This window comes from Pelodiscus sinensis, chromosome 1, assembly GCF_052426305.1.
Source record: "Pelodiscus sinensis isolate ZL-2025 chromosome 1, ASM5242630v1, whole genome shotgun sequence".
Taxonomy (NCBI): domain Eukaryota; kingdom Metazoa; phylum Chordata; order Testudines; family Trionychidae; genus Pelodiscus; species Pelodiscus sinensis.
In genome coordinates, this window is record NC_143052.1 from 89,440,983 (window position 1) to 89,468,731 (window position 27,749).

The window sequence follows — 27,749 nt, forward strand, 5'->3', positions numbered from 1 at the left end:
CTGAGAAATTTTGCTGGGAGGCAGTGTGGGAAATCTCCCTCCCTGCCTCCCATTCCCGGAGAAGAGCCACATGAAGCAGTCAGCAGCCTCAGACTGCAGCAGACAGTCTGCCTCAGGTTTCTGCAGGGCTGCTGGCTGGGAGCCACCTAGGTAAGCATTTTTCAGCCAGAACCTGCCTCTGGCACCCCACCCCTTTTCTCCACTCTGCCTGCCTGCCTCAGGCCACCACTCAAACCCTCTGAATCCCTTTCCCCCCTTCTCCCAAGTCACAACTCCCTCCCAGACCCTGCACACTCTCCTGTTCCCCTCTCCCAGAACAGAATCCTCTCCTGCATCCATATTCCCTCCCAGACCCTGTATCCTATTCCCCTGCCCAAGGTCACCATTCAAACCCTCTGCACCCCTTCACAACTCCCTCTCAGATTTTGCACCCCCTCTTAAAGCCCCTCCCCCAGGCCAGAATCATCTCCTGCACCCTTATCCCCTTCCTGGACCATGCACCACAAGCCCGTGCCCCAGATTACATCCTCCTCCTTTACCCAAACTCCCTCTCAGACCCCACACTCCCTCCAGCTCCCCAGTCTCCTACCCTAAGCTCCTTTCTGCACCCAACCTCCATCCCAGACCCCACAATCCCTCCATAGAAGTGCAACCCTTGACCACTTGCCACAATCTTGGAGTGCCACTCCCCCATTAAAATTATTGGCCACTCCTGCTCTATGTACTGCACAGAGAAGGAAAAGGCTTCAGCATGCTGTCCCACTCTCTCCTCCAGCAAAATCTCTCTGCTCCCATTGGCAGGAACTTGGTCAATAGGACCTGAGAGATTATGATGAGGGCAGGGGCAGCATGTGAAGCCTCTCCCTCCCTCCTCAATTCCGGCAGCACAGAGACCCAAATGCACAGCCAACCAGCGAGCTGGGACTGCTGAGGCAGGTGTAGTGGGAAGCTTGCCTGAGATTGCTGCTGGCCAAGAGATGTATAGATAAGCAGCTCCCAGCCAGAGCCCACCTCTGACACCCCACTCTCCTCCCAGGCCCCGCATCCCTCCTAAACTCTCCTCCAGCCAGAATCCTTCTCCTGAATCCATACCCCCTTCTGAATCCTGCACCCCAATCTCTTGCTCCAGGTCACAACCAAACCCTCTGTACCCTCCTCCCCCCTGCCTTACATCACAATTCTACCCCTATCACACCTCCCTCCTATACCACTCCTCCAGGCCAGAACATTTTCCTGCATCCATACGCCTGCCAGACCCTATGCCCTATTTCCCCGCCCTAGATCACAGCCCACTCCTTCATCCAAACTCCCTCTCAGATCCCACACTCTCCTGCACCCCCAAAGGTGTAGCGAGGGTGTTATGTGCCATGGGGCAAAGGCAAAATTTGTGACCCCCCCCTGCTGCTACCGCATGGCTGGGCCCCGAACCTGGATCATGGCTGAACCCAACCTTGGGAGCAGGGAGGAAGTTTGTACTATGTCTTCCCCACCCCCTCCAGTTTGGGGCCGGACCTCCACATGCACTAACCTGCCAGCAGAGATGGAGGAGGGTCGGGCTGGGGGCGGAGAGGCAGGGAGAAGGCTCCAGCCAGTGGCAGCGGGCAGAGGAGGAACAGGCGAGTCAAGGGATGACAGGGGGGAGCGGAGGGGGACTAAATCAGCATCCTCCTAGCACGGCACCTGGAGGCAATTGCCCCCTCCTGCTCCCCCTCACTATGCCACTGTGTATTCCAGTTCCCTACCCTGAGCTCCCTTCTGCACCCAACCTCCATCCCAGACTCCACAGCCCTTCCATAAAAAAGTGTGGCCCTTGACCACTTAACATCACGAATTATTGCCCACCCTGCACTTCAGTCCACTGCCAGAAACAATATACTTATCTAGATGGACCACTGGTCTGAGCCAATGTGGAGATTTCTATGCTGAAGATAATTTCTTTCTCCAGATGGGAGTGTTGAAGACATAGCCTTTTGCAACCTTGAGTAATCATTATCACTCTCTACTGAGTCCTACCTAGTAAAGCAGTTGCATGGATAAGTTCTTTAAGGGGGCATTTTGTCCTCGCCAGAAATTTAAGGCTAGGTATAAGAGATCTGTAGGATCCTGATTGTGAAGCACACTATGCCCCTCCCCCCACAAGTTCAGTGTCTATGCTCACACAAGTAGGAAACAATTTTGTTGAATATCTTACTTCCCTGGAACACAGTAAGGTTTTTTTGGTATACTTACGAGACCATCTGGTATGTGGCATAAGTACAAGTGGGTCCCAGGACAACACAGCCAAGTGTGCCACTATCCTGCAAGAAATAAAACAGCATTTGCAACAGAAAGTGCAACGTAAGGGAAGGGACTACCAATATGGAAAATGCACAATATGGAGCGAGGCGCAAGCAAGGAGGACTGAGGGGGGAGACTGAAATGTGGGAAAACTGAACTGAGATGAACTGCCATGGAGCAAATGCAGGGTAGTGAGAGAAGGGGCTAGTGAATGAGGGAAAGGATAAGAGGGTGAATCTGGAGCAAGAGGAGCAGGGAAGGGACAGAACGATGCATAGCAGTGTGTGATTTGCACAGAGATGTATAACAAAGTTGTGTGGGAGCTCAAGTCTGGAACAGCACGGAGAACTAGATGTCAGAATAAAAATGCATCATCCGAGCTCTATTGGAGTTGCAGGTGAGGAGTGAAGTAGCTAAAGAGGGGCTAGCTATACATATGTATGGGGCTTCTATAAATTGGAAAGGAGGAGAAATGATTATCTGTATAGGAAGCGTGTACTTTGCCACCAGCACACACTATACCTGCCTCTAGTCAACACTCGTAACCCTCACTTTCACATATAGAAAAGAAGGATTCTGGTAGAAATGCCCAGTACTTACATAGAGTTGCCTGATGACCTCCACCCCTTCACAGGTACTAGTATGGCAGCCCTGTGAGACATACAGTGAGGTGTTGAAGCCATGGTAGGTGGCACTGATCGTCACATTTTTTTCTATGGGAAAAATGGAAAATAGCATTACAAGCCACATCTACTCACTCATGATCCTTCAGTTCATGACAGGGCAACAATCATGGACATGTCTAGACTACATCCCTCTTTCAAAAGAGGGATGTAAATTAAGCAGATTGAAAGTGCAAATGAAGCAGGGATTTAAATATCCCGCGCGTCATTTGCATAATCGGATCACAGCGTTCTTTCGAAAAAGGGTATTTTGAAAGTGAAACTGCAGTCTAGCTGTGAGTACGGGATCTTTTGAAAAGGATTTTTTTTAAAGAACCGTGTCTAGACTGCAGTTTCACTTTTGAAATACCCTTTTTCAAAAGAACACTGTGATGTGATTATGCAAATGATGTGCGGGATATTTAAATCCCCGCTTCATTTGTACTTTTGATCTGTCTAATTTACATCCCTCTTTCGAAAGAGGGATGTAGTGTAGACATAGCTATAGTAACAGTTCCAGATTAAGAACATTCTGGACTCTGCAGACATAATAACCTGAGCCCTGCTCTATGGAGTGACTGGTGCCTGCAGAGGGAGGAGGTGCAGGGAGGGCCACCTATAGAGGCAGGGAGGGGCATGTGGGGGCACCTCATTTAGCCAATTAAAATTTGGAGGGGGCATAGAGGAGCAGTACACCTCATAAGTGTTACCACAAGTCACCTATGATGCTATACTCTCTGCTCCTGAGGCCTCCTGTCAGTAGTTTTTAATTTTTTTTGAAGGGTAGTAGGGCCCCAGTTTCAAAAACCACTGTGCAACCTGCACTTACCCTGCCGCAGTGGTCCCTGTCTCATGGGGCTGGAGCTGGCTCTCTGTTCTAGGCATGGTGACCTAGCAGTTGGGGTTGCAACACGGCTCAGGTTTGTCCAGCTGCACATTGGTCATGGAAAAGTGGCTGGGCCAAATGTAAGTGTCATTGCAACCCTGGGTGCAGATCACAATGCTACTAACTACTACTTCATGGGTTTGGGGAGGGTTGGGTTTTCTGAGGGGCCTGGGCTCCAACCCCAGAGGCCCGTCCATCATACCTGCACATGTCTCCCATCCCAACATTCAGTGGAGCAATTCTCCCTACCCTCCATTCCACTAGATGTGACGACAGAATTAGTGCCAATATAGAGGACTGACATCCTCCTCTGATGCACAACATATTGGGCATGATCAGAGACAGGATATCGGATTGATTTTTAAAGCTACAGGAAAAAAAAATCAGAAGGCAAATTCAAATGAAACAAAAGGACAAAACACTCAAATTTGGAAGGAAAAGGAAATAGTTTTCTTAGACATTGCTGTCGCAGGACATTATGGAGGCAGGTAGTTGTTTAGTGATGTTGAGAAGAAGTATTAAATATGAAAAGGAGTAAGACTAATATCTGCAGTGATACTACCAAAATTAAAAGTTATGAGGGCTGCTGATCTATGCTTTTCAAAGAATAATGTGAGCAGCAGCTGGAGTCCATTTCTTTACCATAATGTTACAAAATTATGTGCGTCATTGGAGCAGGAGGTTGACACATCTGTCATTATCTAACATAGAAGTTACCCGATTAGATAGATCACTAGCCTGTTCTAATAAAGGAGGAGCCAGGATACTGGACTCAATGGACCCTTGATCTGATCTAGTTCAGTACTTCCTATGTTCTCAATTCCCAAATGATCATTTTATTTCAGAAATTATCTCAGGAAGGATTTGCATCAACTGGCACACACATCCCTAGTTCAGCCCTTGCATTGTGGCTCACTGGTTTTGAGAGAAGGAGGACAGTTATTGCCTAATCTACATGGTGACCGGAAAGCCCTACAACAGCTCTTTGGGGCAGTTTGTAAAAGCACTGAGTGAGGGTGGGCCAGGATTTGGAGTTTGATCCAAAAACTCTAAAGGAGAAAGGAATCATATTCTTACCTTCCCCCTGCAGCTCCTTTTCTACCATACGTAATCCTAGTTCCACCGCTGGTTTTATTTTATCAAAGGTCCATGGAAGATCTGAGTGATTCAGCTGCATCACATTGATTACATAATTGTCCTTGATGCACTTGCTCTCACCAACTTGCCAAAGCATCAGGAGACAGAGGAGTAATGGCCAGAGATCCCGACCCTGCATTTGTTGCTTCATTATTCCTCTCAGTTTAGACCCACTGCTCACGTCCTCTCTACGTTGTTCCTGGGTAGGGTGAAACAAAGATTTGCATTGTATATCCAGCGATCAGCTATACCACATCTCTTTCACACTTTAATTCTTTCCCCTTTTCAGTATCTACATCCACCCCACATCCATTTACCCTAACTCGCACATTTGCTTGTGAGCAATAACAGAACTCAGGCACAGAGCGAGGCCAAAGGTTGCTTTGCATGTTTGTTCATTAAAAGGCTTAGGCTATAAAAAGGAGACATTACTGGCACCTTGTCTGATAAGAACAATATAACTTTGCATCACAGTGATGGGTAGAGAAGAGAAAGAAGGAGGGGCCAACCTGATTGTAAAAGGAGGCCTTTTAAAATTAATATAAAAGAAGAGCTCCATTAAAGCCACAGAGGAACACAGATGGTTCCTTTGTGTTTTGGCCTGCCATCCCACCCATATTGGCTGTGCCACTAACTCTGGGGATTATTATATTACTACATATAATTTTTATGTCTTTAAGGGTATGTCTACAAAGCAACATTATTTCGAAATAACTAGCATTATTTTGAAATAACTTAGTCTGTGTCCACACAGCAGGCAGTTAGTTTGGAATAATGATGAAATACCATCAAGCTGGAGGACTTCTTACTCCAACTCCTGTAACCCTCATTGTATGAGGAGGAAGGTAAGTTGGAGGAGGAGTGGTCTATTTCAAAATAAGTGCTGTATAGCACTTATTGTATAAGACGCTCCCAATTTTGAAATAAGTTATTTCAAAATAAGCTACGCAATTGATGGAGCTCAATTTGTGTAGCTTATTTTGAGTTAAGCCCTGCGGTGTAGATGCACCTAACATACCATTTTCATTACTTAAATGTTTCCCATAAAAATAATTTTTAGTGATGGAAAAAAATGCCTCACTGAAAACCTCCATTTTTATCCACAGAATAGAATCAGCACCGAATCAATATGATAGGAATCTCCCAATATCACCATGGGGCCACGTACCCCAACTCTGCTATAGAGAAATCATCTCTAGAGAATGCAGTTTTAATAGTCTATTTAGGTCTTGGCCTGTCTACTGAGACTACCTATGAGAGGAGCAACTGTATTAATTGTTTTTGTGATTGGCTGTTAAGAGTCATGCAGGGACCCAGTTCTTGCAGGTCACAGATTTGACATGTGGGACCAAAGCCAAACCTCAAATGGTACAGTTGACATTCAGAAGAAGTTGACATCTAGAGTAGGGGATAAACAGTGAGGTGGCCAAATTTGCAGATGATACCAAACTGCTCAATATAGGACCAAAGCAGACTGTGAAGAGCTTCAAAAAGATCTCACCAAACTAAATGATTGGGCAACAAAATGGCAAATGAAATTTAATGTTGATAAATGTAAAGTAATGCAAATTAGAAAAAACAATCCCAGTTATATATATGATGGGGACTAATTTGGCTACAACTACTCAAGAGAAAGATCTTGGCATCATTGTGGATAGTTTTCTGAAAACATCCACTCAATGTGCAGCGGCAGTCAAAAAACAAATAGAATGTTAGGAGTCATTAGAAAAGGAATAGAGAATAAGACAGAGAACAACTTATTGCCTCTATATAAAACCATGATATGCTCACATCTTGAATACCGTGTACAGATGTGGTCACCTCATCTCAAAACAAATATATTGGCACTGGAAAAGGTTCAGAAAAGGGCATCAAAAATGATTAGGGGTTTGGAACGGGTCCCATATGTAGAAAGATTAAAAAGACTTGGACTTTTCAGCTTAGAAAACAGGAGACTAAGGGGGTATATGATAGAGGTCTATAAAATCATGACTGGTATGGAAAAAGTGAATAAGGAAAAATTATTTACTTATTCCCACAAAAAAGAATTAGGGGTCACCAAATGAAATGAATAGGCAGCAGGTTTAAAACAAACAAAGGGAAGTTTTTCTTCACTCAGCGCACAGTCAACCTGTGGAATTCCTTGCCAGAGGATGTGGTGAAGGCTAGAACTTTAACAGGGTTCAAAAAAGAGCTAGATAGATTCATGGAGGTTAGGTCCATCAATGGTTATTAGCCAGGATGGGTAGGAATGGTATCCCTAGCCTCTGTTTGTTAGAGGTGGGTGACGGGAGGGATCACGTGAGGATTACCTGTTGTGATCCCTCCCTCTGTGGCATCTGGTATTGGCCACTGTTGGCAGACAGGATACTGGTCTAGATGGACCTTTGGTCTGACCCAGTATGACCATTCTTATGTCGAAATAATAGGGCAGTTTTCTGGAGTGAATCTTCCCAAAAACACGTCCTGAGAATGTTCTCAAAGCAGGGGGTCAGAAAGACGGGGGGGGGGGGGGGGTATCTACTGACCCCTGACTATTCTGATAAGGGAAAAAAGTAAATGGAAAGGTGGAGGAATCCAACAGCCCTTAACACAGACAAATATTGAATCCATGTTTTACTTAATATGATGGGTCTTGCATTTTTGGACTAATGGACATCCATGGGAGCTACTGCCTGCCCACTAGAACATGGACTGAAGCCCCACTGGAGACTAAATAAGCTTTTATAAGCTTCTGAAAATGATTTTTAAACAAAGAAAATTAAACACCCTCTGAACAAATACAGTGTTTGCGGCACAGACCCACTGACCATAATTTTCTTGGTTTATCTCATTATTAAAGCCCGTGTTTAAAGGAGCATCACATATTTATATACCTCTTTACAACATCTATGTATTATTTTATATGAGCCATCCCATAATGCCAAATAAATGCTTTGCTGTTCTTTAGTTCTGAAGGTGGGATAACTCAATGGCAGCAACTCAGGTTTACGAGCAAACCATATTACTCTATCCAGAATATAAATATGAGCCTAGAACTGCAAACCAGCCCATCTAACCTTGTGCTCATAAACAATGTAGGAACTCTAAATAACAAGGTGTAATAGAAGAAAGAGCATGGGAGTGGATGGATGGACCAGCAGATTGGGAATGGAATAAGAAGCATTTTGTGTCTAGATCATTGGCTCATCTCTGGCTGTTCTGGGGTAATTATTAAGGATCTAATTATTTTCCCACATATGTCAATGGCAGTTTTGTCATTGATTCCAGCGGGAGCAAGCTTTGGACCTAAATGCTCTTCTTAGCCTGCCTTCTGGAAGCATTCAGCAGATACTAGTAAAGTACAGTAAATTAATTATGTTACATGTTTATGTCATTATACCTATGGGAAGTATGTAATATACTGTATTATGTGGTCACTCAGACTGTTGTAAATATCACAAATATTGAGAGGGGAAGGGACAGAGAGATTCCTGAATTTCTGTGTTAGATTTGACATCTTTGCTCTATTGCAGTCAATGGAGTGTTATACTGACGTAAGTGGAGCTAAGATTTCATCCTCAACTCAAGGACACTGCTTTGTTTGCTCACCTTGCTGTTGTATTGGATAATAAACAACTGGAATTTGTTCAATTGAGTTTAAACAGATAATACTGCATTAACTTCCTGTTCTAAAACTACTATGAGTGCTTCAGTCTTATTCTTCTGGAATATTCAGATACACAAAGAATAACAGAACTCAGAAAAGGAGAATACCTACTGAGTTGCTCTGTTAGCTCCTTCAGCCAATTAATATTAGTCCCTGTAAAATGTTATCCAGTCCAGTTCTAAATTTCTCAAGTGACGGGGCATTAAACACTAATTGTATTATAAACATTATTAGAAGTACAAGAACACTGTGCACTGGTTGGAACATAACAGACATGGTGTAACAGAGTCCCTTAGTCTAGAGAACTCGCATTCTAAAGGTGTAATGGGGTACAGAGTGGGCCAGTTATATTTCCACACCTTAATAGAGATCATTGTTTCATTGTTAACAATCTTTTCTGGTATCCATCCTTATCTTCCTTTTCTTAATTACATCCCACTTTCTTATTTGTACTCCTTGGTCAACTCATAATAATTCCTCTCCCTCCTGAAAGGTGGAGATAGAGGAGTAATAGTGAGAAGCAAGTAACTGAGGATTCCTGAAAACATACAGCCTGGCAATCAGTAAGTGATGTGAGCATATCAGATGAATGTAGCAGCAATGAATAACAAAGCATGGGTGTTAACATTATTTCTGTCCCCCTACTAGCTTGGAGGGGTGCATGAACTCATATTCTGCATTTTAGGGATATCTTTTATTTGGTGCCTAATATCCCACATTCTGTCTGAAGTACTAAGGAACATTCAATCAGCTAAAAGAATATTTTAAAATAGTCATGTAGAGAATCATACACTGCTACACAAATATCTGATTTTATATTCTGAATGAAACATGGTGGTATAGCTGGGGCTCTTGTACATTTCAAAGGAGAAATGCAGAACTCCATGTGCAGCCCAGGGCCAGCAGGAAGTCCCGCTGACTCTGGGCTTCACGCAGGCGCTTACCCTTTGAAATGCACAAGAGCCTCTTGGGGGCTCTTGTGCATTTCAAAGTGGAAGCACCCATATGGAGCATGGAGTCAGCGGGACTTCCTGCTGGCACTGGGCTGCATGTGGCATGCCAGTTTGTAATGTACAAGAGTCCCCAGATGATACCAAGTTCCATGCTGTGCTGCCGCTTTGAAATGCCACACAGCACCCAGGGTCAGCTGAAAAGTCCTCAGCTGATCCTGGGCCCAGAGCGGCATTTCCCCAGAACCCAGGATCAGCTGGGGGCTTCCCAGCTGATCCCGGGCTCTGTGTGCTTTGAAATGCCATATTTGAGCCCGCTGATCCTGGGTTCCTCTTGGCATTTCAAAGTGGCAGCGCCACACGGAGCCCGGGATCAGCTGGGGACTCCCAAGATGACTCCAGGTTCCACAGAAATGCCACAGGAAGCCAGGGGTCAACTAGCTAGTCCCCAGCTGATCCCGGGCTCCATTTCAAAGGGGGAGAGCCACATGAAGCCCAGGGTCAGCTCCGTGCAGCGCTACCTCTTTGACGTACCCTCTCTTCCTCCCTGCTTTGCTGCCTGCATCTGATAGAGGTAGCAAGGGGGAGAATCAACAAGTCAATTAGACTATCCGATAAGCATTTGCTTATCGGATAGTCGACTAGTCTTCTATTCCTTAACATCCTTAGATACAGTATAGCTAGCTAAAAGGTGACTTTTTTCTAACTGCCAACATTCTAAAATTCCTCTGGGATCAGAAATTCTAACTTCTGTCTCTTACATCAACCACTGTAATAAGGATTCTACTTTCCAGATCTGGAAGAGAGTATTGCTGATGACAAGCAAAGCATAATAGAATCTGCACTTGCTTTTCAGAGCTATTTCTAATTAAAGAAGGCTGATAAGTTATGGCGGAAGGCTTAAAGAGAGAGGTAAAATTTTTTCACAGTAATGTTTCTGATCGTACTTTGCTTCTTGAAACTGACATACTGAGAATAAAAGTTCTGATTCTCCCACATGGAGCTCTTTGAACCATTACTGAAACCTGTGGCCAGGCCAATGTTACATAGAAAAGGGAATAGAGAAAGAGAGAGAGAGACCTCAGCACAAAGTGATAGGTTGAGATTTTTTTTAAATCAATCCAAAATTCATAGTCATCCAATATCCCAAAGTCCATAATTATTCAAACAACCAAATAATCTAAATGACATAAAAAACATTTAAAATAGTAGTAATTTCTGTCCTCATCCATCTTTGTAGTTTTCAACCAAGAACCATGGCCAGAGGAAGTTTTTTTAATTACTGCAGTTTTCAGACTATGTATCACTACTGTAAGATTTATTTGTGACTAAATACTGTAGATAAAACAACTTGCTCATTATACGGTTTTGGCTTGTTATCTGTGGATGTGTCTATGCAAGGCATCAGAGAGGCAAATTCTATAGAATACTAGCTCCAGAACTTCAGAAAGGCTATAGGATTTTCACCCTGCACTGCTTTCAGTGTTTGCCAAACTGACACTGTCATTGCCTTTGTGAGCAATGTTTAATGCTGTCAGAATGCACTTCACTTTTTGCCTTTTCTTTTGCTCCATTTTTCACTTTTTCCCTTCTTCTCAAGCCTTATAATCTACTCTTTGTTTTTTAGTTTAAAATCTTATTGTGTTCCCACGCTTATTTCTATGTTTAGCCCTAGCTCTACGACTTCCCTTTTTGCTGCTCGAAGTGCAAGTAAATCCACTGTCTCCCAGCAATTCTGTGTGGGAATAAACAAGATCATCAGTCACACTAAAAGTACATGGCTTGGGAGATAATGCAGGTGTTTAATAACACTGTTGTTACAGCAGTATTATTAATAAAGCAGCCAGATTTCTTAATCTGGCACAGCATTTTAAAAAAAGCATGTTGGCATTAACGATATAAAAGGTTAACTGGTTACCTGATAAGCATTTGCCTTACCGGCATGCTTTCTGGGGTAACCAGTTAACTGGAGAGTCGGGCTGGTGGGAGCAGCCTTCCTCCCTCCCCGGTGATGGGCCTAGGTGGCAGGACCCCAGCAGAAGTCAGGCTGGCTGCAGAAAGCGGCATGGTGAACAGCAGCCAATGGGAGCTGCGAGGCTTCATGGCTACAGATACTTAGATAAACAAAGTGTTATGGGCCCACCAGTGGCTACCCAGGTAGGCCCATGACCAGACTTTGAAAACCATTGCTCTAAATTGCATCCAGCTGCAAGGAACTCCTGAGATATCCTTCTAAAAGCAAGAAATTGTTGGAGCACAGAAGCACTCTGGTAACGTCCCCTTTTTCATTATCATACCAAATTTGGAGGCTCTAGTTCTTATCATTTAGGAGGAGTTCTTGACTACTGCACCCTCCAGCCTCCTGCCCCATCCCCTCCACATCCCAAAGGCCCTGCCCTGTCTCCTGCACCCCCCACAATGCTAGTCCCCTGCCTGAAGGATTTGGGCAATGCTGGGTAAGTCTTCTAGGACATCTTTACCCTGCAGGGCAAAAGTCAAATTAAGATACGTAACTTCAGCTACGTCAATTGTGTAGCTGAAGTCAAAATAGTTTAATTCGGTTTTGGTGCTGTCTACACAGCAGGAAGTCAAAGGAAGAACACTCTTCCTTCAACTTCCCTTACTCTTTGTGAAATGAGGGTTACAGGACTAAGAAATCATCCATCTTAAAATTATTCCAAAATAACGCTGCTGTGTAGATGTCCCCCGAGTGACTATATAAGCTAACTATACAGCTGTGATTATATAGTGATAACTAGATGACATCTGCAGAGAACATAAACCAATAATTCTGAGAAGTATGAACAGTTCCATTCATCTCAGTTACATGTTAGATCAGATTACCAATTATGATTATTTAATTGTCAACATGGTTAACTTGCTGCTTCATCACAAGTCAGAAAAGAGAAGAGAGATCACCCACCTTCATAATTTACTATGAATGGTCTCTCATTTGATGCTGTGGAAGCAAAAGGCCAGAGTGACCATGGCACCTTCAGGGGCATGTAATGCCAACCAATGGAGAGCCAATCCCACGGGCACCATCAGGGTACTCAAGCACCAATCAATTGGGTGAGCCAATATTGGAGAGCTTGTAGGGCATCAGAGCTCAGCAACCCAGCCAACCTTTCTCTCCAGAAAAGTGGGGGCCAGGGATGCTCTCGTTGTGAATGTAGATACAGGTGGTTTCTTCCCAACACTGCTGTACTTCCCTTTGCTAAGGGAGTCTTCCAATGTCACAGATGTCATATATACCTCATACACAGTAGGCTGTAGGGCTGCTACTGGTAGGTTAAACTTTTATGTCAGATACTGGCTGACTATCGAGTTTCTTCCTCAAAGATATATACCTGAAATGCAGCTTTCATAAGATCATTTAATGTTTTGCCTTGTAAAGCTGAGGTTAATTGAAATAAAGTATGCTGTACACTGTGGAGTGCAGGATCTGGTCCAAGAGGTTAATCTAATTGGAGCTCTTAGAAATAGTGACCATAATGTAATAAAACGTAACATCCCTGTGGTGGAAAAAACACCTCAGCAGCCCAACACTGTAGCATTTAATTTCAGAAAGGGGAACTACATAAAAATGAGGAGGTTAGTTAAACAGAAATTAAAAAGTTCAGTGCCAAAAGTAAAATCCCTGCAAGCTGCATGGAAATTTTTCAAATACACCATAATAGAGGCCCAGCTTAAATATATACCCCAAATTAAAAAACAACTAAGAAAAAGAAACAGAAAGAGATAAAAAGCTATTATTTAAAAAGTGGACGTTAAAATCCTATTGAGGAAATTAGAAAAAAGCATAAACTCTGTCACATTAAGTGAAAAAATATAATAAGAAAAGCCAAAAAGGAGTTTGAAGAACAGCTAGCCAAAATCTCAACAAGTAATAGCAAAATGTTTTTAAGTACATCAGAAGCAGGAAGCCTACTAAACAACCAGTGGGGCTACTAGACAATTGAGATGCTAAAAGAGCACTCAAAGACAATAAGGTCATTGTAGAGAAATTAAATTAATTCTTTACTTCTGTCTTCACGGCTAAAGATGTTAGGGAGATTCCTAAACCTGAGCCATTCTTTTTAGATGACAAATCTGAGGAATTGTCCCAGATGGGGATGTCATTAGAGGAAATTTTGGAACAATATAAGAACGGCCATACTGGGTCAGACCAACATCCATCCAGCCCAGTATCCTGTCTGCCAACAATGGCCAATACCAGATGCCCCAGAGGGAGGGAACACAACAGGTAATCCTCATGTGATTCCCTCCCCTAGGAGAGAACAAATTGATAAACTTAACAGTAACAAGTCACTGGGAGCAGATGGCATTCACCCAAGAGTTCTGCAAGAACTCAAATGGGAGATAGCAGAATTATTAATTGTGGTTTGTAACCTAACCTTTAAATCAGCTTCTGTACCTAATGACTGGAAGATAGCTAATGGGATGCTAATATTTAAAAAGGGCTCTAGAGGTGATCCTGGCAATTACATATCGGTAAGTCTAACATCAGTACCGGGCAAATTAGTTGAAACTATAGTAAAGAATAAAATTGTCAGACACATGGGTGAATATAATTTGTTGGGTATGAAAGGTGCCTCTAGCCTCTGTTTGTTAGAGGCTGGAAATGGATGACAGAAGAGGGAACACTTGATGATTACCTGTTCTGTTCACTCCCTCTGGGGCATCCGGCACGGCTACTGTTGGAAGTCAGGATACTGGGCTAGATGAACCTTTGGTCTTATCCAGTATGGCTGATCTTATGTGCCACCTCATGGCTTCACAGCATAATACAGTTTAGCATTCCGCATTCCATTCCATCTCCTCCTTTAAGTACATTCTTACATTTACAAAATTTATTTAATTTATTTTTGAAGTTCAGCACAGATTAATCTGTTTAATGTCTATGAATCATATTAGCTTTCTAATTACACAATCTGGATGTGTAATAGTTTGGTCATCTGGCATCCCATGCAATAACATGCTGTGGTCAGTTTGGAATCCTTGAGTATTCTTCATTTTGTTCTGCATTCACGATCTATAGAGTTTCTCTGTTGACCTTTTTTTCTGAAGAACAACTTCAGATGCTAATGAGGTTTCTGTTGCTCTCTCCACTATTGGTCTCATTCACATATCTGGGCTCTGAGTTATTTCACTTTATGGCAGCTGAAATTGTCAATACTATCTCTCTATTAAATTTGACATGAACATGGTCACCGGGTTCTAGACTCAGCAGTTCTGAGTGTTGCGTGATATAAATGTGATCAAAAGCTCTTTTTTGCCTTTATCTGATTTAGCTACTTTTTTATATCTGGCACTTTGAAAATAGATTATTTTCAACAGCTAGAACAGTAGTTCTAAGTTATCTTTCCATCAAATGTTGTGCTGGACTATATCTAATAGCTGCTATTGATACTGACCTATAGTTCAGAGACCATCCTGCTCTATGGATTTCTTGGCTGTCTGTACAGCTCTCTCAGACACTCCATTCGCTTCTGAATAGCATGGGTTGCTAGTAAAATAATCAAAATCATGTTTTGTACAGAATGACTTAAATTCTGCTGCACTGAACTCTGGTCCGTTGTCCAACCTTTGTTCTAGAATATCAAAGTAAGCAAAAGTGCATTGCAGTTTCTTGTTAACATTGTGATATGTTATGTCTTTCAAGTACATTATTCCAATACACCTGAAAAAATAGTCCCCCTACAACCAGGTAATGATAGCCTCATATTCACATAAATTTGTAAATAGTCTTTTCCATTGTCCGCTAGGTAGATGTGTTAATTATTAAAAGTACTTTATGTTGTATTGGTTTGTTAGTTCTTTAATGTTCACATGCAAACACTTTATTGTTTATTTCCTTGCTGAAACCAAGCGATCACACTGGCTGGTTGGCCCATTTATGGCATTTATTTAATGTCTTCATCCTTTATGTCCTTCATGGATAAAAGTAACAGGATTGGCACCCACCTCTCACAAGCCCCCCATCACTAGCCAATGTTTCTCTCAGAGGGTCTTCAGTAGCTCAGGCCTCCAGCTGAGCTATACATGTTGTCTCCCTCCTTCCTGGGTATACAGTCCAAATCTTTCTTGGCCCTGATGTGGGGCTGTAGCTCTATGGCTTCTTCCCCAAAGCACTGCATTTTTTAAACACCAGAACAGCAGGGCCCATACTGGTATCCTTATATGGTCTAGCCAAGTTCTGTGATCAGTATCCCAGGCTCAGCCTGCCTACACGGATATTTTCAAGGACCTGCTGCTTGTCCTGCCAGCTAGGTAGCCAGCCTTCACTCTTCAAGCTCTATGCAGCAACTGAGTACTACTCAGTTCCAAGGGCATGATTTTGGGAGGGCAGGTGGGGCTACAAATGCATGTACCCAGACACTGCTTGTTCTTCTTCCTCGTCCCCTCACTTTCAAATAGTGCAGGGAAAGTACACAGTTTGTGTGCACTCCTCTCACTCCTGACTGGTGAGGGGAGGGACCAGCAGAGTAAGTAATGCAAGTGGTGCACAACTCACTCCACTGTCTTCCCCATTTTTTTGGGGAGGGAGGGGAAATGGCAGACTGTAGTCCAGCCACTTTCCTCAATGGCCTGCTGTGGTCAGCAGTCTAGTATCTTGCTCCAAGGGCAAACTGCAGTGTGAGTTTGCCACTTCCCTCAGCAGCAAGTGTAGGCGAAAGGGGGAACGGGATCAGACTTAGCAGCTACTTGGAATCCTGACTGCCCCTACTCCAACTCTTCTGCTGCCCCTTTTCCCTAAGCCAGTATTCCCATAGTTCTAGCACCTTATCTACCCTTCTTCCAGGGCCTCAGTCTGGCAGTGATCAGCCAGAAGCTCCTTCTGCTCTGCTACTCTGCCCAGCACTACTTCAGCTCAGATGCTCCTAGGCAACCAGTCCTTCTCCCTAGCAGGCCCAGGAAAGACTGCCCTCTGCCCTTTTGAGCAGTCCATTATATATGTCCCTGGTTGGCAGCTGCCACAAGCCACCTACTGAATGGCTTACTTTGTGAGCCCTTCTCTGATTGGAGGGTTCTGCACAGGCTCCCTCTGGTCTGCTTTAACCCCACCACTTCCTGGTGTGGGGAAATCACTTCACCAGGAGGTAGGCATGAATAAGACATGTACATTGCAGCACAGTAATATTTCAAACCTCAAGTCCACAAAGAGACTGTTTATCACATAGATCTTAACTGGAATAATCCCCAAAGAAGTAAGCAAATGGTCTGATAGCACTTTATAGACTAACAAAATATGTAGATGGTATCATGAGCTTTCGTGGGCACAGCCCACTTCTTCAGATGACCGCAGTGAAGTGAGAGGGATATGAGGGACAATGATTCCAATTCACCGTTCACTGTTTGCAGCCAAGCGGAGCCGCTGCTTCCTGTGGCTCCCCTTGGCTGCAAATGGTGAACCGGAGCCAATGGGAGCCGTGAGGCTCCATGGCTGTGGAGCTGGTAAATAAACACACCTCAGTGGCCAGTTAACAGGTTTATCGTGAGCTTTCGTGGGCACAACCCACTTTTCGTTTTTACTCCACTCATCTGAAGAAGTGGATTGTGCTCATGAAAACTCATGACACTACATATATGTATATTTGTTAATCTCTACAAGACCACTCATTTTTTTGAAGTATGAGATTGTTTATGGTTATAAATATGCTAATGACAGCCATCATTGGTGCTCCAGAAGCCTTAATGACTGGATGATCAACATAACAAGTCATAAACAGCCTTGATTGTTCCATAAGTCCAAGGGTGACTAGACTGGTAAGACGTGACCACACTACCTGGCATTGGGATTCCATTTTGACCAGGTAATTTTCCATAGAAGGTGGAATGGAGAAGAAAAGATTACCATCCAGGAGAAAGTCTATTTAAGCAATGGAAAGCTCTTAGTCCCTTTGTCTTTGGCTGGCGTGACACACCCAAAAAGAGAGGTGGGACCCAAGTCAGGGTAAAAGAGTCTCTGACCTGAAGATTATGGCTAGGACAAGAACAGCTTTTAGGATAAGAATTTGTTTCCAATAAGTTTTAGTGTATTAGAACTTGCTATGCATTTTCTTTTCATTTTAATCTTGTAACTTACTTTGATCTTTGTTTTTCACTTACAACCACTTAAATCCTACTGTTTGTACTTAAAAAAACAACACTTTTGTTTTCTATCAAGCCCAGTGTAAATAACTGTTACTTGAGGGGAATCAGTGTCCATACTTTTCTTTCATTGATAAAGAAGGCTTATTTGAATGAGCACTGATTGTGTAAAACTTTTTTAAAAAGACAGATTTATTTGGGGTTTTGATTCCTTCGTTTGGGGGTTGGTTTCCTGGGTACTGTGCCCTAGAATTGCATTCTCCCAGAGCTGAAATGGTTCAGTATCTGCATGCTCTTCAGGGGGGCAGTAATTCCAGTAACTCTGTGCCTTGTCTGGGGGAGACCAAAGGAACTGGCCCAGCAGGAAGGAGTGGTGGGAAGCCTCAGAGAGCAAGAAAGTGGGTGTCAGTGGCATGATCAGCACACCAAGGAACAGTCCCAAGCTAAATTCCTTGTAAGCTGCATGGCCACACAGTTGTTTTCTGTGCTCCTCTCAGAGGTTCAAAGCTTCCGCACAGACAGGAAGCTCAATTGACTGGTAGGGAGAGGGGTGTTGTTTTGCTAAGCTAGCAGCTAAATGGAGCAGCTGCGTGCTTGAAACTGAGTAGCTCCCACAGCAGGTAAAGAAGGGAGATAAGAAGAGAATAAGTGGCTGTTGGGAGGAAGAGCAGAAGTAGGGAGGAATTGTCTGAGAGAAAGTCAGAGTGGAGTGCAGTTTGGAGAGTCCCGTTTGTATGAGGGGAAAGAGGCAGAAACTCAGCACTCTCAAGCCTCCTCGTAAGGAGGAGATAAGGAGCTAACTGCATGGGGTTAGTGGGGGAAAAGAAGAGGTGGGTGAGTGCTGGCATTGGGGTGAGGTGGAGGAAGGTGAGGAGTTTGTGCTGTGTCCTGAGGTGAGGTGGGGGCAGTGTGGATAATTTGTTTGTGCTTTGTCCTGTTTTAGCTCCTAGATAGGCTGCTGGTGCCTGCTAGTTTGAGAAGCAGGATTTTATCCCAGCCCCTATGTGGGCTGGGAAAAGCGGATTGCACAGGGGTAGGTGGGGAAAAGGAGGTGCTGGCATCTGTGCAGTGAGGTAGAGGCAGGGGCAGTTTGTTTTTGCTGTCCTGACTGACTTGCTGCAGTCCTCTCTGTCTGCGTGGGTTGGAGGTAGCAGGGAGGGAAAGCAGGCTGCATGGTGTGTGCACATGCCAGGAGGACATTTGCATGATTACTTTTCAAACAAAGTTTACATAGGTGTGTTAACGGCTTATAGTAAGAAAAGAAAAGATTCTTTTAACAATTTTTTTGGAAAGTTGTAGATATCTAAAACTTTGATCTTAATGACTTTTTAAAATTCTGTTTTACTAATTAATACATGGTATATTGTATTGCAAGGGTTCCCAAACTTTTTGACACAGGGACCAGTAAATCCATTCACGAGCTTTTGGAGTACCAGTAACATTCATTTGCATGTTTGCATATTCATTAAGCAAATGATGAATATTCAAATAATTTGTTTCTGGTCCTCCCAAAGCCTCCAGTGCCAGCTTTAGCAAAGCTTTTGATACAGTCACCCACAATATTCCTGCCAGCAAGTCAAGGGAATACAGATTGGATAAATGGACTGTAAGATGGATAAAAGCTGGCTAGACCAGGGTTTCCCAAACTTTTTACTTTAGTTGGAACCAGGGCCGCATTATGACTTTCATGGGCCCTAGGCACTTTTGCCTTCGTGGGCCCCTTCCTCCATAAAAAATATTTTAAAATTATTTTTTATATAACTTTAAATATTTCAACATTTTATTTTTTTCTGTTTTAGGCAAAATTTAATAGATTTTCGTGGGCCCTAAAAGTTTCGTTTCGTGATGTGAGAAAAAAATTAAAACATTTTCTTCGACCTTAAAAGTTCATTTTTTTCTTCTGATTTTAAAAGAAATTAAAACATTTTCGTGGGCCCCTAAAAGTATCGTGGGCCCTAGGCACTGTGCCTACTGTGCCTAATGGATAAATCGGCCCTGGTTGGAACCCATTTTTTTTCAGTACTGTTTTTTGCAGCCCAAAATTATAAACACATATAAAAAAAAAGAATTAAAAATGAATAAATTTTCAGTGTTTCACCCGGCTGCATCCTCCGCCCAGCCTGGGCCAGGGCTTGAGGGACCCGGTACCGCATGGGCACTCCAGAAGGCAGGAGCAGGAGAAGATTGGGGGTAGGGTATCTGGCTAGGAGGGAGGGTGCAAGGAGGGGAAGGGTTGCCAGGTGTCCAGTTTTGTACCGGACAGTCTGGGGAACAAATTAGCTACATTTTATTATAATTAGGTGTATCAGTCCTTAGCTGCAAACTGCCTGGCTGGTAGACGTGCTCACGCTGCACGAGTGTGTCTACCATCCAGGCAGTTCGCAACTACTCGAGGAAGAGTATTGGGGGGGGGGGGGAGGAGGAAATGGAATCCCTGAGGCCAGACTCACTTGTGTGCCCAGGTCAGTCCCGCTTCCCGCTGGCTGATTCGTCCCCCTCACTCCTCTCTTCTCCTCCCAATCTCCCCCAGCCAGCCCTCCCACCCCTGGCCAGCCCTGCTGCCCCTGTCCGCCAGCCCCGATCTCTGCCAGACAGCCCCGCTGGCCCCAACCCTGTTTCTGCCGGCTGCCCGTCGCCCCCACCCCCCGATCTCCGCTGGACAGCCCCACTGCCCCCAACCCTGCTTCCCAGCGGCTGGTTCTCCGCCTCCCCACACTGCCTCCCAGCCCACCTGGTCCCCCTCCTGGCAGCTACGCTGAGGCCCGGTATTTTTTTCCCACGGCCAGGTACCGTGGCCCATAGTTTGGGAAACGCTGTTCTATTGCATCAATGCGAGATTTTTGCTATGTGGTAAAGTTCTGGCTCTTACCAGTCAGAAGTGGCAAGTACTAGGTGTGATGCTAGTTGTTTTGTAGGATGAAACCTTATTTGTAAACTCTTTGAAACTCCTTCTGTCTACCAATCCTGAAGGCACGTGTTACTTTGTTCTGGAGCTTCTACTCTTTGAGTTGTGTTGGTCTCTAAGGGTATGTCTACACTACAATGTTAGTTCGAACTAACGGACGTTAGTTCGAACTAACATTCATAGGCGCTACACTAGCACTCCGCTAGTTCGAATTTGAATCGAACTAGCAGAGCGCTTAGTTCGAACTAGGAAAACCTCATTTTACAAGGATTAAGCCTAGTTCGAACTTACTAGTTCGAATTAAGGGGTGTGTAGCCCCTTAATTCGAACTAGTGGGAGGCTAGCCCTCCCCACCTTTCCCTGGTGGCCACTCTGGCCAACACCAGGGAAACTCTATTGCCCCCCTCTCGGCCCCGGACCGCTTAAAGGGGCACGGGCTGGCTACGGTGCCCATGCCAGGTGCAAGCCTGCCAGCACCCAGCCAGCAGACCCTGCACCTGGCACGGCACAGAGCCACCCACCCGATGTCCCCCAGCCCAGCCCCTCTTTCCGGGACCAGGCTGGTGGCTCCCGGGAGCTCGCCCGGGACCGCAAGAGGCGGGCACCTTCCTGGGCTAGTGCGGACATCGTGGACCTCGTCCACGATCTCCGCATAGGCACAGGAAAGTGGCCGGCTAGGGCAGGAGAGCTGCCAGCCTGGCCATCCAGGAGCAGGTGTGCATGATAATCAAGGGGGTCCACTGGGACCCCCGACCCTGAGCCCTGAGCTTACAATGGCCGTCCTGGGTCAGACCAAAGGTCCATCTAGCCCAGTAGCCTGTCTGCCGACAGCGGCCAACCCTAGGGACCCTGGAGGGGATGGACCGAAGACAGTGACCAAGCCATTTGTCTCGTGCCATCCCTCTCCAGTCTTCTACAAACTTTGGGCAGGGACACCACTCCTACCCCCTGGCTAAGACTACTCCATGGACCCAACCTCCATGACTTGATCTCACTTCCCTTTCAACTCTGTTCTAGTTCTAGCCTTCACAGCCTCCTGCAGCAAGGAGTTCCACAGGTTAACTATTTGCTTTGTCAAGAACCACTTTCTCTTACTAGTTTCAAGCCTGCTACCCATTCCTTTCCTTTGGTGTCCTCTAGTCCTGCTTTATGGGAACTCATGAAGAACTTTTCTGAATGCACCCTCTCCACCCAACCCCTGCTTTTAGAGACCTCTATCCTGTCCCCCCTCCGTCTCCTCTTTTCTAAGCTGAACAGTCCCAGTCTCTGTAGCCTTTCTTCATATGGGACCTGTTCTCAACCTCTGATCATGTTAGTTGCCCTCCCCTCTCCCAGCCTTTCTCTTCCCCTCTCCCACCTCCTTTTCCCAGTCTCCCCCAGTTTTGTTCAATAAAGACAGAGTCAATGTTGGAAGAAACGTTATCTTTATTTTGTACATCAGGAAGGGGGGCTAGGGAAGGGTAAGTGGAAGGAGGTGAGGGAGGAATGGGGTACGAGCCCCCGATGGGGAGGACTGGGCTGGCTCTGCGGGCTTCTGGGGGTGGAACCTCTCCTGCAGCCCCCCAATTGCCCCCTCTCCCCAGATGGCAGCCTGCGGCAAGTGCAGCCAGTCTGATGGCCGAGTGGTGTGATGTGCCCAGTGTGGGCACTCCGGGCACTCCAAGCCAGGACTGGTTTTCAAGCAGGGCACCCCTGAGAACTGTCTGTCCGGGGTGGGGGTCGGGTCCCTTTAAGCGCAGCCCTCGGCTAGCCTGAGACAGCATCTCCACGCTCTAAGTCCTCCTCTGATGCCCTGCCGGCACTGCTTCCGGCCATCCTTAAGCCCTGTTCAGGGTCCACTCAATGTGGACATGCTAGTTCGAATTAGCAAAACGCTAATTCGAACTAGTTTTTAGTTCTAGACGCGTTAGTTCGAATTAGCTTAGTTCGAATTAACTAATTCGAACTAAGTTAGTTCGAATTAGCGCTGTAGTGTAGACGTACCCTAAGAGTCTAAACTTGTACCCTCTTTCGAGAGAGGGATGCAAATGAAGACATTCGAAATTGCAAATGAAGCCGGTATTTAAATATCCTCATTTTATGAAGAATAAGGGTTATTGCAAGGGAAGGGTGTTCTCTCGAAATAGCTGCATCTACACCGCGTTTTGTATTTTGAACTAGTGCTATTTCGAAAAAGAGCCATAACGCGATTATGCAAATGAAGCTCAGGATATATAAATCCCAGCTTCATTTGCAATTTTGAATGTCTTCATTTGCATCCCTCTCTCGAAAGAGGATACAAGTGTAGACATACCCTAAGGTGCTGCAAGACCATTCATTGTTTTTACATTTTTTTTCAGTTAGGGTATGTCTACACTGCATTCCTCTTTCGAGAGATGAATGCAAATGCAACTGAGCGAAATTGCAAATGAAGCATGGATTTGAATTTCCTGCACTTCATTTGCATAATCACGCCCGGGCGCTATTTCGAAATACCCTATTTCGAAAAAAGAAAGGCTGTCCAGACGAGGTTATTTCGAAAGAAAACCCTTCTTTTGAAATTACCCTTACTCCTTATAAAATGAGGTTTAAGGGTAATTTCGAAAGAAGGGTTTTCTTTTGAAATAACCGCATCTAGACAGCGTTTCTTTTTTCGAAATAGGGTATTTTGAAATAGCACCCAAACGCGATTAAGCAAATGAAGCGCAGGAAATTGAAATCTGCCCTTCATTTGCAATTTCGCTCAACTGCATTTGCATTCCTCTCTCGAAAGAGGGATGCAGTGTAGGCATACCTTTACAGACTAACACGCTATCCCTCTGAGTCTTTGAGTTGGTGACAAACACAAGGTGAAAAAGAACTTTTATCTGTTTTTACAGCATGGATCCTAAACATTCCCCAGAAAAACTATATAAGCCTTACTGAATGCTTTTTATTCTCCTTTCCAGTGTCAGTAAATATTGTATTAGTCATGCTCTCCTTGCAAATACTATTTCTAGTTGACTCAGATTTGTTTAGCATCTTAAAGCTGAGCTATGTGTGGATAATATGCATTCCGGTGTGTTACTAGCTTGAGTTGTTAGAAAGGATGATGATACATGTACTCCAAGGGTAGTGTTAATTTTCTTTATTTGATTTCATATTAAATATTGTAATCATTGCTCCTTGTTAATTATCCCTTGGTTTAATATATTTACTTCCACACATAGTTTATGTCTTGACTACATGCCTCTGCCAACGGTGGCATGTAAATTAGACATACCAACATAGTCAATGAAGCGGGGATTTAAATATCCCCTGCTTCATTAGAATAAAAATGGCCACCACATTGCAATAATTTACAACCTATCTAGGAAAATGATCTCTCTCTCTCTCACAGACCTTGGGAGGCAAGCCAGTCCTCGCTTAAAGACAGCCTCTCAATCTGATGCAAATACTCAACAACAACTACACACCACATCACAGAAACACTAACTCAGGAATCAATCCCTGCAACAAGTCCCATTCCCAACTCCGCCTGCATATCTACTCAAGCGACACCATCATAGGTCCTAACCACATAAAACCATACCATCAGGGGCTCATTCACCTGCACATCTTACTAATGTGATATACGCCATTTTGTGCTGGCAATGCCCGTCAACCATGCACATTGATCAAACTGGACAGTCTCTACAAAAAAGAATAAATAGACACAAACCAGACATCAAGAATGGTAACACACAAAAACGAAGAGGGAAATATTTCAGTCTCCCTGGACACTCAGTAATAGATTTAAAAGTGTCCATTCTTTAAAAAAAAAAAAAAAAGTTAAAAACAAACTTCAGAGAGAAACTACGGAGCTGCAATTCATTTGCAAACTTGACACTATTACAGTAGTCTGGGTTCTGAATAGGGACTGAGAATGATTGGCTCACTACAAAAGCAATTTTCTCTCTCTTGCTATTTGTACCTCCTCATCAATTGTTGGGAGTGAGCCACATCCACCTTGATTGAATTGTCTTTATTTATTTATTTTAGCACAGGTCCTCCACTTAATAACTTTTCATGTACTAGTATATTTATGCCTGCCAATGGATAGTCAGTGCAGATGGGGCTGGGAGAGGCAGACCTCCTCACCCTGGGAGCAGTGGGAAGGGAGGCGGCTGCAGCCTGAGCCACAAGCCTCCCCAGCCCTGAGAGCAGCAGGGAGGGAGACGGCCACATGGCTCCAGCCTCCCCAGCCCCAGAGCAGTGGGAAGGAAGGCATTTGTGTGGCACAAGCCTCCCCACCCCCAGGAGCAGCAGGGAGGGAGCAGGCCACATGGCTCCAGCCTCCTCAGCCCCTGGAACAGCAGGAAAGGAGGAGGCTGCACAACCCAAGCCTCCCCACCCCTGGGAGCAGCGGGAAGAAAGACAGCCATGGCCTGAGCCAGCCCAAGACTCCCCGCCCTCAGAAGCAGCAGGTAAGGAGGCGGCTGTTCAGCCTGAACGGGCCCAAGTTCCCCACCCCGGGGAGCAGCAGGAAGGGAGGTAGTGGCATGACCCAAGCCTCCCCAGATTATGGGGAGGGCGGGCACTGGGGATGGATTGTGGGCGGGGCCAGGCTGGCAGTTGGGGAAAGCAGAGTCTTCTGCCCCCTAAGCCACCAGCACCAGATGTCCATGTGCCTGTCTCTATAATGTTCACTCCCTGCATCTGATAAAGTGGGTTTTTGCACACAATTGTGCCCAAATAAATCTGTTGGTCTTTAAGGTGCCACAGATCTCCTTGTTGTTTTTGCAGATAGAGACTAACACAGCTACCCCTCTTATACTTGTCACAATGCTGAAAACTGTGTAAACAGGCCAGGAGTCACTGTTTATACAACAAAGCCATGCAAAAGGCACCCCAGGCTAGAGTTCCAAGACAGCATGTCTACTAGGGATGTTAAAAGTCATTTAATAAGGTAACAGTTACACGGTTACATTCACTGTGGGCTCTGCAGTATGAAGCTTAAATAAGCTTCATACTACAGAGCCCACAGAAAAGCCCCCTCAGGAGATAGTTAACACATATTTGAAGGGCCCATTCAAGGTGTAGTGGCCCTTTTACACTTCACTTATACGTTTCAAATAAACCATTAATCCAGTGTCTCTATTTGATCCGTGATTTTTAATTTCCAACGAAGTTAAGAATGTAAGATCCAAGAGTTGTTGGTGCAGGCTTTCTTTGAGGATGAGGACAATCTATATAACCCACTAACAACCACTCGACCCCACAATTGCTCTCCTCCGTTCTCCTCCCTATGACTGGAGAAGAGTTAATGAGCCAACGCGGAGGGTGGGGGGCAGAATTCATATAGTGTCTGAAAAGGTCTCTGCACACGGATGGCATTGAAGAATGCAGCGATCACATCACATACCACATGCTGATACACGTCATGGCAGCGCCACTGCATCATCTGCTCCCTGCGATGAAAATCAGTTGCCCCTTTTGTTCTCACGTTCGCGATTCAATGTTCTGTCCTACGCGCTGCCAAAGGCTCTTGTCCATGTTTGCGCCTGACAAACCGCTGGTGTCGTACCGTGTTTGCGCTGCGCGATCCCTCTGTTGCCAACCCCAGGCCCTGAACAACCATGAATCGGGCCCCCAAAACTGTTCTCTTCGCTTCCTTGATTTTTGAGCCTTTCCCGCGTACTTGGAGCCTGGTTTCTCAAGCTTGTCTCCATGCCCCTGAAGGCCGCCGGGTTTTGTGTTATACACGGAAACTCGCAGTCTTAAGCGACCGCTTGTGCACGCCAACTAGTGTGGCACTGCGGCGATAAAATCACATCCCGCTCCGTGGGTTGCTATGGCGATAAGCGCCAGGAGCGCCGGAAATGATCCCTTTTAAATTCCTTCCGCCTCCCCAGAGACTCGAGCGATTCCCCATCCGCCCGAGCCCCGGGGTCGGAACCGGAACTATGAGCGAGAAAGCAAGTTCCAGCCGAGTCCTATTCTGTGTAGCACTCAGTCCTCTTTCCTCTTGCCCCCCCCGTGGTTACCACGGTAACGGAGTCGTTGGAGAAGCGAGGAGAGGGGCAAGATGGTGAGGGACGGGGCGGGGAGGGCGGCGCCGCCCCAGCCGGGTTGGAGCTTGGGGAGGGAGGATACACAGGAGCGGGGACGTCTGACCCCCAATCCCAGCGCTGACCCCGTCTGCTCTCTTCTTTCTCCCCTGTCCAGATGCTCTCCCGGGCCAAGCCGGCCGTGGGGGGCGCCCCGCCGCAGGGCGACAAGCGGAAGAAGAAAGGCAAGAAAGTCCCGCAGCTGGAGGAACTGTTGGCCCAGAGGGACTTCACCGGCGCCATCGCCCTGCTGGAGGTAACCGAGCGCTGCCCCGGGCTCACTGCAGGGGCCAGCTTAGGGGGTTCTGCGCTAACGAGGTGCGAGTGGGAGGGGCCTCAGGTAATCGGGTGCGATCCGCCCCTCTCCCCCATCAGTGCAGGATCAGTGCAGAACGCAGCCCCCGGCGCCTTGACCAGTCCCTCCTTTCAGTGACTGGGGTGAGGAGGTGCCTTCTGGCAGACGGCTCCCAGTTCCAGCAGAGCTCCCAGTTTGGAAAAAGGTCCAGCAATTCCAACTAATTTGGCTTTTCTCTTCTTTCTCGCACCCTTGTTATGCCGCCCTGTACCAACCTGAATAATCACTGGCCCTCCGTGTGATAGAAACTGCTTCTCCTTGAAAATGTGACATTGACAGTGCCTAACTTCAGGGTCCAGGTTGTCAAGCCAGCACAAATCATCCAAATATTAATTTTATAAATGGATTTGTTTCACATGAGTTACTGGCAGGTGGTGTCATTTTTGCATCTCTTTTTCTTTGAAGTTTAAACGTCATGTTGGGGAACAAGATGAGGACACTGACCTCTGGATTGGATATTGTGCCTTTCACCTGGGGGACTACAAGAGAGCATTGGAGGTGAGATGAAAAAATCCTGCATCCTGCTGGAGAGAATCAGTATGCTATCCTAAAGTGGTGGCAGCAGGCATGAGAGATGTTTTTTGTGCTGTGGAAGAAATGGGCTGGACCATTTATGTATAAAGCAAACTATACAGAATTGTATTAGAAAAGTATGAGTTTCCACACTGAAACAGTCTATTGGTTAGGTATCATAGTTAATCTTTGCTCAAAAGTCTAAGTTGTCCTTTTCTTAATTTCATTACAACTGTTCTTCTATTCTTTCACCTTTTTGGTATGTACACTTTGA

The 27,749-nt window shown here is 45.3% G+C and overlaps 2 protein-coding genes across 4 annotated transcripts in view; one reads left to right on the forward strand and one right to left on the reverse strand.

Annotated features, from left to right (window-relative positions):
- GUCY2C (guanylate cyclase 2C) overlaps positions 1–26,408 on the reverse strand; it is a 111,643-nt gene extending 85,235 nt beyond the window's left edge. The window contains exons 1-4 of the mRNA XM_075935275.2: positions 25,923–26,408; positions 4,903–5,161; positions 2,878–2,990; positions 2,230–2,297 (exon numbers count right to left, since the gene is read on the reverse strand). Of these exons, the coding sequence (XP_075791390.2) occupies positions 2,230–2,297; positions 2,878–2,990; positions 4,903–5,161; positions 25,923–25,961 (479 nt within the window). The 5' untranslated portion in view covers positions 25,962–26,408. The remainder of the gene's footprint in view (positions 1–2,229; positions 2,298–2,877; positions 2,991–4,902; positions 5,162–25,922) is intronic.
- Positions 26,409–26,458: 50 nt separating this feature from the next.
- The window catches only part of IFT56 (intraflagellar transport 56), an 83,972-nt gene continuing 82,681 nt past the window's right edge, over positions 26,459–27,749 (forward strand). For 2 of the 3 annotated variants that reach the window (XR_003090266.3, XM_006127813.5), the window contains exons 1-3: positions 26,459–26,588; positions 26,726–26,863; positions 27,368–27,460. Coding sequence is in view for 1 of the 3 variants with exons in the window: in XM_006127813.5 (XP_006127875.2) it covers positions 26,586–26,588; positions 26,726–26,863; positions 27,368–27,460 (234 nt within the window). In the remaining 2 variants the exon portion in view is untranslated. Of the gene's footprint in view, positions 26,589–26,725; positions 26,864–27,367; positions 27,461–27,749 lie in introns of those variants that run through there. The other variant, XM_089780778.1, reaches the window with a different exon arrangement.